The sequence below is a fragment of the Hippocampus comes genome, unplaced genomic scaffold, assembly GCF_001891065.2.
Source record: "Hippocampus comes isolate QL1 unplaced genomic scaffold, H_comes_QL1_v1.1 scaffold177, whole genome shotgun sequence".
NCBI lineage: Eukaryota > Metazoa > Chordata > Actinopteri > Syngnathiformes > Syngnathidae > Hippocampus > Hippocampus comes.
The window spans coordinates 65370-76523 of NW_017806158.1; the positions used below are offsets into that span (position 1 = coordinate 65370).

At 42.3% G+C, this 11154-nt stretch overlaps 3 protein-coding genes across 4 annotated transcripts in view; all 3 read left to right on the plus strand.

Annotated features, from left to right (window-relative positions):
• Positions 1-1043: 1043 nt before the first annotated feature.
• LOC109531163 (collagenase 3-like) lies at positions 1044-4311 on the plus strand. The gene is made up of 10 exons (XM_019895288.1): positions 1044-1177; positions 1309-1553; positions 1655-1803; positions 2307-2435; positions 2520-2681; positions 2765-2885; positions 2967-3100; positions 3190-3349; positions 3434-3534; positions 3657-4311. Exons 1-10 carry the CDS (start codon positions 1079-1081, stop codon positions 3764-3766), a joined length of 1410 nt encoding a protein of 469 aa, XP_019750847.1. The 5' UTR covers positions 1044-1078; the 3' UTR covers positions 3767-4311.
• Positions 4312-5364: 1053 nt separating this feature from the next.
• LOC109531161 (macrophage metalloelastase-like) lies at positions 5365-9224 on the plus strand. The gene is made up of 10 exons (XM_019895286.1): positions 5365-5595; positions 5921-6174; positions 6270-6418; positions 6486-6611; positions 6705-6866; positions 7654-7864; positions 7975-8105; positions 8202-8361; positions 8626-8729; positions 8800-9224. The coding sequence occupies exons 1-10, from the start codon at positions 5485-5487 to the stop codon at positions 8901-8903; spliced, it is 1512 nt and encodes a 503-aa protein (XP_019750845.1). The 5' UTR covers positions 5365-5484; the 3' UTR covers positions 8904-9224.
• Positions 9225-9597: 373 nt separating this feature from the next.
• The window catches only part of acat1 (acetyl-CoA acetyltransferase 1), an 8614-nt gene continuing 7057 nt past the window's right edge, over positions 9598-11154 (plus strand). The window contains exons 1-4 of one of the 2 annotated variants that reach the window (XM_019895290.1): positions 9598-9736; positions 10169-10216; positions 10299-10416; positions 10665-10760. In XM_019895290.1, coding sequence (XP_019750849.1) covers positions 9686-9736; positions 10169-10216; positions 10299-10416; positions 10665-10760 — 313 coding nt within the window. In that variant the 5' untranslated portion in view covers positions 9598-9685. Of the gene's footprint in view, positions 9764-10168; positions 10217-10298; positions 10417-10664; positions 10761-11154 lie in introns of both variants that reach the window. The other variant, XM_019895289.1, reaches the window with a different exon arrangement.

Here is an 11154-nt window from a genome sequence, read left to right on the forward strand (position 1 = left end):
AATGACTGTTATTGTGGATTACATGTGACAATTTGAAATTTTGGTTAAGACTTTAGCAAGCATCATGGAACTTGACATGCTTGATTTGCTTTTGCGGGCCTCATAAAATGATGTGGCGGGCCAGATCTGCCCCCCGGGCCTTGACTTTGACACCTAAGCTTTATATTATCCGAAAATAAATCTGAATTACCCTCAATTTTAGGAGCGACTGTAAAGACACCAAACAAAAGATACCAACCAGTGTGTTACTGACTGATTACATGACTCATTGGCCTACTTATGATTCATGCTAGTAGTGGCCAAAGGTGTTTATTCTGCAAGTGCATTCATCCATCCATTTTCTTATTCGCTTATCCTCACAAGGGTGGCGGGCGTGCTGGAGCCTATATCAGCCGTCATTGGGCAGTAGGCGGGGGGCACCCTGAACTGCTTGCCAGCCAATGGCAGGTCGCACACAGACAAACAAGCATTCGCGCTCACAATCACACCCAGAGACAATTTGGATGCCCAATCAACCTGCCATGAATGTTTTTGGAATGTGGGAGGAAACCAGAGTACCCGGAGAAAACCCACGCAGACACGAGGAGAACATGTAAACTCCACACAGGAAGGCCGGAGCCGGATTTGAACCCTGAACCTCATATCATTCAGCTTTATGCACATTTGCACTCTATAAGGAAACGTTTTAGACCTCCTGCTAACTTTCTGTCCTAGATCCAGCACCAGCATGGAAATAACGACAGAAAAATGTTGCTCAGCTCATAAAATGGACATGACAAGACCCAGCATGCCGATGGCACGTCTTGCTTTTAAATGAATGTTGAAGAGAGCATTTGAGGGAAAATTATTACCAAAATTAAAAAAAAAATAAATGCAGATCCGGTAAATAGAATTTTCCGGTTGCTGATGTCATCATAGTCTTCATCGTTTTTATTTGGTGACTAATCAAATCCAGTCTTGTTGTTTACTCATCACTGACTCACGAAACGCTGTTGCTCAACGCGCCCACCCCCCAACTCCGATCCTATATAACAGCACATCCAGTGCAGGGGCAACACAACACAATCACTGAGGAAACATGAGCTCCTTCAGCCTTTGCATTGTACTGACCCTGGCGTTGGCAGTTTACTGTCTTCCAGTTGCAGAAATTAATCGTCAAGATGAAAGTTTGGCAGAGGTGAATTTGTTATCTTTTTAAATGTTTTCACGTCGGCCATTCTTTGCACCTGAATTGTAGTTTTTAGGCATCTTGAACTTGTTGATTCACAATTATATTTTTCTCTATTTTGCTTTTTTTTTTTTTTGCAGGGTTACCTGAAGTCATTCTTCAACCTAACGGAAGAAAGCGGACCTTCCAGACGTGGGATCAGTCAGCTCAGCAAGCGGCTGAGTGAAATGCAGAGATTCTTTGGTTTACAAATCACGGGAACACTGGATGCTGACACCTTGGCGATGATGAAGAAGCCCCGCTGTGGCGTGCCAGATAATAACTTGGCCCATTTCTCCACTTTTGGAAACAACCTCAAGTGGCAGAAAAAAAGTCTGACATACAGGTAAATAGTTTTTCACTAGGATGACACACACACACATTTTTATTTGTTTGTTTGTTTATCTACGAATGAGGTTAATTTTCGGTATTTTTCCCGATCTGCAGAATCGAGAACTACACCCCCGACATGTCACGCTCAGAAGTCGACAATTCAATTGAAAAAGCCTTGAACGTTTGGGCCAAAGTTACTCCTCTTAAATTCACGAGAATGTACAGCGGCACAGCGGACATCATGATTTCATTTGGTCGCCAGTGTAAGTAAAAATCTATCTGTATATTGCATTTTTTTAAATGGCTTTTGGTTGTGACTTGTTTGCGGTATGTTTGTTATCAAAAATATCTTAAAACACCAAACAAAAAAAAAACTAATTAATTACTATAATCTGATATATATATATTTGTATAATTTTTTAAATGTGTATAATCAATAAATAATTAGCTCAACAACTTACTCACAGAGGCCATTGGCTGAGCTGGAGTACATTTTTGAGTGACCAATTATGCAGTTGTTACATAACAAATCACTCACCGATAACATGATTGCATGACAACACCAGCGGCATGTGAGTGCATGTCGCATCTTGAAGTTAAGAAGGTTTTCAGAGCTTAAGGGCAAACATCCTGCCAGCTCATTGGAACTTGGAAGATGGTTCCGAAAGATGAATAATTTCCACGTATTAGCTGATCCATTGAGATACCTGATCAATATATTGATTTGACTTTGCCAAATCTGATTTGATCATATTGTTATTCTCAGCACATGGTGATTATTACCCCTTTGATGGCCCCGATGGAACTCTGGCCCACGCCTTCGCCCCATCCCCTGGCATCGGAGGAGATGCTCACTTTGACGAGGATGAGACCTTTACCTTCCGATCAAATTCTGGTGTGTTATTCGGGTGTATTTGCATACCATACACTAAGCATTATAGGGCTTTGGAATGATGTCATTGTTTGTTTTTTGCTGCAGGATATGTCCTTTTCATGGTAGCAGCCCATGAGTTTGGTCACTCCTTGGGCTTATCTCATTCTGATGACCCAGGCGCCCTCATGTACCCCACGTACTCGTATAGAAATCCTGACACATTCGTCCTGCCCCAGGATGATGTCAAAGGCATCCAGACTTTATATGGTGTGTATCAACAGGCTGTTTAAATGCAACTCCCCGCCACCACCCAAGCATAGACGGTAATTCCAAAACTATTTTACCTCCAGGCCCGAACACAGATACTCAGCCAGGACCTCCCCCACCCACAACTCCTGATGCTTGTGACTCGACCATGGTGCTTGATGCTGTGGCTACCCTGCGAGGAGAAATGATTTTCTTTAAAGAAGGGTATGACTGGATAATGATAATAATACAGACTGGAAAACTATGAATATTGCTTATAAATGACTTATAAATGCGTGCTTTCAGTTTCTTGTGGCGAAGCTTCCCGCAGGCCAGGTCACCTCAGCAGGGTCGCATCACCAACTTTTGGCCCAGTGCTCCAGTCAACATCGATGGCGCTTACGAGAACCAACATGCCGACAGAGTCTACATCTTCAAAGGTACATTTGATTTTTTTATGAAACCTGTTTAAAGTCCCAACCCTGTGTCAATATTCAAATCAAGCCATTATTATCTTTTCCACCTGTAGATCAGCAAGTGTGGGCTTTCGCTGGCTACAATCTAGTCCGTGGCTATCCCCAAACACTCACTACATTCGGCCTGCCCAGAAGTGTGAGGAAAATTGACGCAGCGTTCTATGATGTGGAATCAAGAAAGACTCTGTTTTTTGTGGGCAGTTACTACTACAGGTAATTAACAAGCAGACGTTTTCTTTTCAACAAATATTATACCCTGAGCTTCGATTTAAAATTTCCCTTTATGATATTGTCCAGTTTTGATGAGGCCAAAAAGAGTGTGGACTCTGGATTCCCCAAACGTATTGATGAGACATTTTCTGGTCTGAGTAAAGTGACGGCGGCTTTCCAATACAGAGGTGAGTCAAACAAACTGTTCGCACCACCAACAACAACAAAAATTGATTGCCTGGATGGATGGAAGAGTTTAATTAAAAATGAGAAGAATATTTTATGAACTAACATTAAATCTGTTTTCCAGGTTTTACCTACATTTACAGTGGACCTTACATGTTTGAGTACAACTTGGCCACAGGAAGATTGTTCCGTGTACTGAGAAACAGCTACTTCTTACGTTGCACTAACTTCTAGACCAGTTTGACCCAAAATTTCTTTTGTAAGCTACTTGTGTGTAAGAAATATTTCAGGATTGTTGTCACTAAAGATATATTTATAATCCAAACTATGAATTTCCCCCTTCAAAGTAATCCCCCAGAGTCTAACACACTTTCCGAGCTTTCTCTGCCACAAGACAAGAGAGACTAGGAGTCAAGCAGAGTTGTCTTTTCTCACGAGGAGAGCGTCCGAGTGTAATCCATTACGATCTCAGACCAGCTCTGGAGCTGAGATGTGTTAACAGTTACAGTCTCGGTACAGCTCTGAAAAGCTACGCTCTCTCCTTGTTTTTTACTAAGGAGGTCTGTTACATGAACTTCTAAAGGGGTGGGGGAAACATACACATAATGCATTGTTGAGTGGTTAAAGGGGTCATGCTGGTAAGCTATACCATATAAAATTACTCGCACACACTCCTTGAAGACTTCTTCCGGTATCCTCCGCAACTCTCTCGTCTTAGCCTGTCATCAACATATTCGAAATGGATCCCACTGATGACTCCTTTGAGCTTGGGAAAGAGGGAAAAAAAAATCACATTGAACCATGAGGACGACGGTTGGTCCAGCATAGCCATGTTCTTCTGAGCTTGGAACTGACAGATTCCCTTGACATTGCGAGCTGGTGTATTTTCATGGAGAAGCGGGTGTAGCTGTCCAGCCATAACTCTCGCTTCTTCTCCCATAATAAGTGAAGACGAGCTCGTCGATCGCCTGGCCCACACTGAAAGGGTAAAACTCATAGTTTGGATTTGAAATCGCTTTTGTGACACCAGTCCTGGAACTTTTGTGATGCACCTCATTTGTATATAGAATGACTGAAATATATGGTTTCATAAAACCTATTTTCAAATGTATTACATTAATATACTCTATGAATAAAATTTTGTATGATTTGTATTCCTGTTTTCATTTTTGGGTCACATGTTGGAAATAATTTTGAGTGACTGAGACCCGAAAGGATGTACGGGGGGGGGGGTCCTTATTTACAACAGTGCTGCAAATTCAAACGTCACCTAATTTTGGACAAAACCCCCGCTCCCCCTACCGCCGCTGCCGTTAAAGCAATGTATCGCATTGCTTCAGAGCAATTGGAGCGCAGCTCAACTAATCAAAGAAAAGTTAGCACTGAAACAAAATAAGTAATTGTGACAACACCACCAAGACACAGTATGCAAGTCAGTCAACAGACTGGCGATGATGCGCAGCAATCAGCTCACGGGAAAAATCCACTCGTGCTGAAGAATCCAAATGTCTAATGCCACGTTTGTTTGGTTTCACATAAATAAATACACAAAATTAGAATCAAGACATGGGTATCCAAGAAAGCAAATTTTCGAAAACGTTAAGGTAGTTACAAAGCAAACCCCTTTGTGTCAAAACACACTTCCCTCGTTTATGTTCATATCATAAACACAAGCTCATCAAGCAGTTCGCCACATCTTCAGAATGTTGTCTCTCCAAATATTGATACAAACTTGTGTATCTAATTCAGAGTTACCGTTCATACTTTTGCAAAGGGGCCTGTTCAGACAGTCACTGGAATGTTTCACTGCCCAGTCTTGCATCTTTCTCTGCTCTTAACCTCATATCCCAAACACTATCTCGGGAATTAACCGAGGGCTTTACGAGTGTGCAGAGCACGGGAGGAAGAATTTTTGCAGGCACTTAGTCTTTACGTGCAGGAGGATAATAATCATGGAACGTCCATCAATTGTCAAGGTTGCGTTAATGATGATGATGACAGTAGCTCTCAGCGGAGCTGTGCCGACCATCCTAACCGGCGAAGAAGATCACGCTAAAGCTCAGGTAAACACCGCTGTAACTGTTGATCAGTTCAACCTGAGAGTATGGAGAGAATTAAACGTGATGGTATCCTCAGATTCTGTACATCACTTTTTGTTTAGAAATGGAGACTTTGTTCCCGATGATGCGACCAATGCTAAGGGTTCAAAGCAGTTTGCAAACTTTTCCGAACCACTCATCTATATAACTTGAAAACATTTCTTACACCTCTAAAAAGCTAAAAATTCAGTCCATCCTTTCAAGATTGAAAAGGCTAACCCACACTACATTTGAGCAAACAACAAGTAATTTACAAGTTTTTAATCCTCATGTGTTTTCTTTTGTCTAGGATTACCTTTCTCAATATTTCTCTGAAGTGGGCGTCACCACTGGTAGCGAACAATGGCGCAGCGGTCTTGATTCCTTCACGGACACTCTCAAAATGATGCAAGAGTTTTTTGGCCTGGAGGTGACAGGTCAATTGGACAGCGACACAATGGAAGTGATGTTACAACCTCGCTGCGGTTTCACAGACTTACCGACATTCAAATATGCCCACTTTGATGGGCAACCCAAGTGGGACAAGAATGTGGTCACATACAGGTTCGAAATTTTATATTGGAACACATTGCAATAGTTCTCCACTGAATCAGCTGGTTAAGCTTACAATTAATTAAGTGTGTGTTAAATGTTACTAGGATCACTGAATATACACCGGACTTGAGTCAAAGTTTCGTGGATGCCACACTTGCCAAGGCCCTGCAGATCTACAGTGACGTTGTTCCTTTGGATTTCAAGCAGATTCAAACAGGCACTGCGGACATAATGATCAAGTTCAAGGCTCACGGTAAGTGCCCACTCGTCCTGGGACAAACTTGAATAGGATATTAACTTGATGTCTCTTGCAAAACCAGATCATGGAGATTTTGCACCCTTTGATGGGGAGGGTGGAGTCTTGGCTCATGCCTTTTCCCCTGGTGGAGGCAGAGGAGGTGACACTCATTTTGATGAAGATGAAACCTGGACTCTTAGTTCATCAGGTGCGCCCGCAATTAATCATTATAATGGAAATCATACTCCGCCAAAGCTAAGCATGTAGCCAATGTTTCCATGTTAACTGATTTTGTTCACAGGAGTCAACCTGTTCTTAGTGGCGGCCCATGAGTTTGGACATGCACTCGGGTTATCCCACTCTAAGGTTCAAACCGCCTTGATGTTCCCCACCTACCGGTACATTAACACAGAAGGCTATGTGCTACCAGAAGATGACCGCCAAGGAGTGCAGGCACTATATGGTGAGAGTTTGGCCTCTTGGCAGCGATTAAAATAATGCCACAATGTGAGATTCTGTACATCTGGATAATATAATGGGCTCTAATTTTGTGAACCGCCCAATTCCTGCACGGCGATGGGTTCGAACCACTATTGGCAATTTTGGAGATGAGTGCAGGATGGTGCATCTAAGAGAAAGAGGGGCTGTCTGCGCTGTGGTGGGGGTGATCACAGCCAAATTCACTCCTGACCAATTAAAGCGGCTCCTCTCATTCACTTTAAATGTGGCGTGATAGTCATGCGCTGACACATTATTTTGTATCCCACTAAGGTTCTAGGCAGGGAGCCCTCCATTGCAATATAATTAGCTGTAGGACACTCACTGCTAACTGCTAAAATATGATTGGTTGCTGCATCCGGCTAGCATGTTGGCTGTCATCCTAGCAAAAGCAAGAGCAAGTTAGCCTCTAGTTAGCAAAACTAGTGAGTATCTGCCATTCGTGTTTGAGCGTATTTGCATGTTGTCCGAGGCTCAAGAGATATTTACAACACTATTTCCATCAAAGTCAGAGTGGCAAACTCAAGTGACTGCTGCTGTTGAACTGACGACTGCTGTTTTAAGTTGGACAACTTGAGGGCCTAAACTAACTATTATTACTGAGTAGCCAAATTGTCACTCCACTGCGCGCATCTCCACCGATACACCCTGTGAGGCTGTTTTCTTTTATTTGCATTTGTGTCAAATGCATATAGATACGCGTCCTTGTGTTGGGTACCTTGTAAGGTGCAATACAAATCGAATTTCTCTAGGAGTCAGATCATCAACTAAACCAACAATGAAGCCTGCACCAAAACCACAGCCAGAACCTGAACCAGAGCCTGAACCACAGCCTGAACCAGAACCTGAACCCACGCAAGAACCAGATCCCGGACCTGCGCAAGAACCAGACAGGTGTAGCCGCAATCTCATGTTTGATGCTGCAACCTCCATACAGCGCCATCTTTATTTTTTCAAAGGCAGGTTAGACAAGTATATTTACATTTCACCCCCTTCATAAAACAAATGTTTACTTTTACCCAGAAGCGTCATCAATATCTACTTATATTTCAAATGTTCTATTTCTTTTCAAGCCATTTTTGGAAGAGAAGCAGCAACTGGGATGGTGTCAGCACAAGGACAATTAATTCTGTCTGGTCTGGCATCAACAAAGTCGATGCCGCTTATGAGTATGGGCCACGCGGCGCAGTTTTTTTAATTGAAGGTACAAATGAGTTGGATCAAATGAAACAGCAGATCCTGTATATTCAAAAATATTTCTACACTGACAACCTATTAACTTGACATTTTCATGACAAAGGGGACCACTACTGGCAAGTCAAAAGAAACACCGTCTTACCGGGCTTTCCCAAACCTCTCAGCGACTTTGGCTTGCCTTCATCTGTCACCAAAGTAGATGCCGCCGTCCACATTCCATTTGTGGGAAGAACTCTCTTTTTTGTAAACAACAAATACTGGAGGTGAGTAATCTGTGTGTGTGTGTGTGTGTGTGTGTGTGTGTGTGTGTGTGTGTGTGTGTGTGTGTATGCATATGTATATATACATTACATTTATACTGTGTTGTGTTTTTATTGACAAAATCAGAGACATTCTGCTTCAGCAATTAGTTGAATAGTGCGGTTGTATTTTGCAGCGGCGTACTTAAAGAGGTACATTTTATAGTGCAATGAAGTGTCTGCAACTATATTAGTCAGATTGTAATGTTTGTTGTTATGAATCTATAGCTATAACGAACGGAGAGGCAGAATGGATCGCCGGAACCCCAGATTGATTCGCACAGAGCTCCCCGGGATTGGCTACAGAGTTGATGCTGCTTTTGAGTATAGAGGTGGGTCATTTTTCAGAGATTCTTCTTTCTGCAGCACGACGTTGTCTAAATGAGACTCAACATTTTGCAGGATACCTGTTCTTCTCGTATGGATCCAGGCAGACACAATACAATTATTTGAGAAGAAGAGCGGTTCGCACGCTGATGAGCAGTGATTGGATGGATTGTGACTGAACAGTCACCCAAGTCTCCCATCTATGAGCATTGAATTCCAGTATTTTTCGATGGTTCATGCCACTTCTAGTATCGCTTATAGGGGATTTAGCTTCTTAGAAAAGTATAATCTCATGAGTTGATTAGTTATCAACGTTGGCAAAAATAATGCTATGTAATGGTAGAACCGGTGTTATGTCATGTTCAATAAAGCTTTGGGAGTAAGTGACAAGATATATTTGATCAAATTATTTTTCTTTCACAACGCAAAATACATCTTTAAATATATATTTCACTGTCATGGATTCTTTACCTCAACATTGCCACATGAGGAAAAGCAAAGTAAATAATGTTTGGTTTTGGGAGACGAAAAAGAAAAAAGAAAGGAACAAAAAAAAATCGTTTTGTTGGAGTTTCCTGTTTATGTTTTGTTTTCGTAAAGTTGACTTCTTTACAAAGTAAGTTGGGCCCCAGTCTTGCCTCAGTTGATGTTTGAGCCTTTGTTCAACTTTTTTTGACTGTATTAAATATTAAATATTTGACATTAAGAAACACCATTGTCCACGAAAAAAAAATCGACTCTTGCACTACATGGGTTGGCTGCCTTCTGAAAACAAAACTCAAAACAACAACAACAACGGTTTCAGCCTCAAGGTGGTGAAATTGCGTTTTAACAACGCGACGAAATAATTTTAGGTTACGTCATAGGAACACGCCTCTCCACGTGATTGGCTGCATGAGTCTCTCCGGTGTCAGTGCCCAAACGAAGGTGAAGTGGACTACGTGTCTCATCGGGTTATAAAATGTCACCCAGTGGACTTTTAACCATACGTGCCGGAACATGCAAGCGCCTGGTAAGCATGGGTGTGTTCAGCAATACAGTCCGTTAAGGTTGCCTGTTGTCATATGTTGCATTACCTTCCGTCCGTGCCTTCTGCAGTTGTACATATTTAGCGGCTAAGCTAACTAGCTAACTTCATTGTGGTTGCGTTCGTCCTTGATTGTGAACATAAATTATTGACACGGGTCGCCTACCACATGAATTTATTGATTTTCAAGTGAATTGTTTATTGCTATCAGCCGGTCATTGTTTTTTTTTACTCCGAGGCATTCACATTGTGACACATAACGTAAAGCCAAGGCGAGTTTAAATTGTGCCCACTTAAACGGGCGCTAACATGTATTGTCCTGTATTTCCTTGCTCAGCTGTTTTCACCAATTCAACAACTGTATTTTTAACTTTCATTCATGTTTGGAGTCTTATGCGTCACCGTTCTCTTTTTTAGATTCACAAATACCTGTCAAGAACCTACACGTCTCGTCCATCTCTCAATGTAAGTTTGGAACGTGCATATTTAGGTCCCTCGTACTTGTTTGGAGTGTACACTTCACGCAGATTTTGTTGCGATGTTTCAGGAAGTGGTCATTGTCAGCTCAGTCCGCACTCCAATGGGCTCCTTCAAGGGCAGCCTGGCAGCGGTCCCAGCTACAAAACTGGGCTCTGTTGCCATAAAGGGAGCTATAGATCAAGCGGGTACAGTTTATTCCCAACACGTTGCTGACAGAGTTTCACATTTCTCCGATTCCTTAATGTATTTTTAACCAGATCCACTGATAAACCTGGCATCAAATACATTTTCCGTAATTGTGAAAAGCAGTTGCAGCTGTTGTTTTCAAGTTTGTATACCTGTTTATAAAGGACTTTTAATTTTCTTTAACCTGTGCTTTGGTCATACATAGACATTGATTTTGATGTCACTAAATGCCATTGTATTAATTTAGGAATAAAGCCTGAAGATGTGAATGAGGTCTACATGGGCAATGTGCTCCAAGCAGGAGAAGGACAGGCTCCCACCAGACAAGCTTTGCTTGGAGCAGGTGAGATGTTACACTATTTATCTACCATGAAGATATAAGTAGAAAACCCTCTATGAGTGATTAAAATCATTTTACACTGCACAGGCCCTATCCATTGTGCCTCACTGAAGTGATTGTTCTATAAAGGTCACATTTCCATCCATGTGCTTGTTGTTAGGGAAGATGCCACCATTTCTCTGTACCCACATGCAGTGAATATTCAAGGGTTGATATTAAAGAGCTCAGATGCGCATAAGCCCACGTCCATCCATCCATCCATCCATTTTCCACCGCTTATCCGGGGTCGGGTCGCGGGGGCAGCAGCTTTAGGAGGGAAGCCCAGACTTCCCTCTCCCCAGCCACTTCTTCAAGCTCTTCCTGGCGGATCCCGAGGAGTTCCCATGCCCGCTGGGAG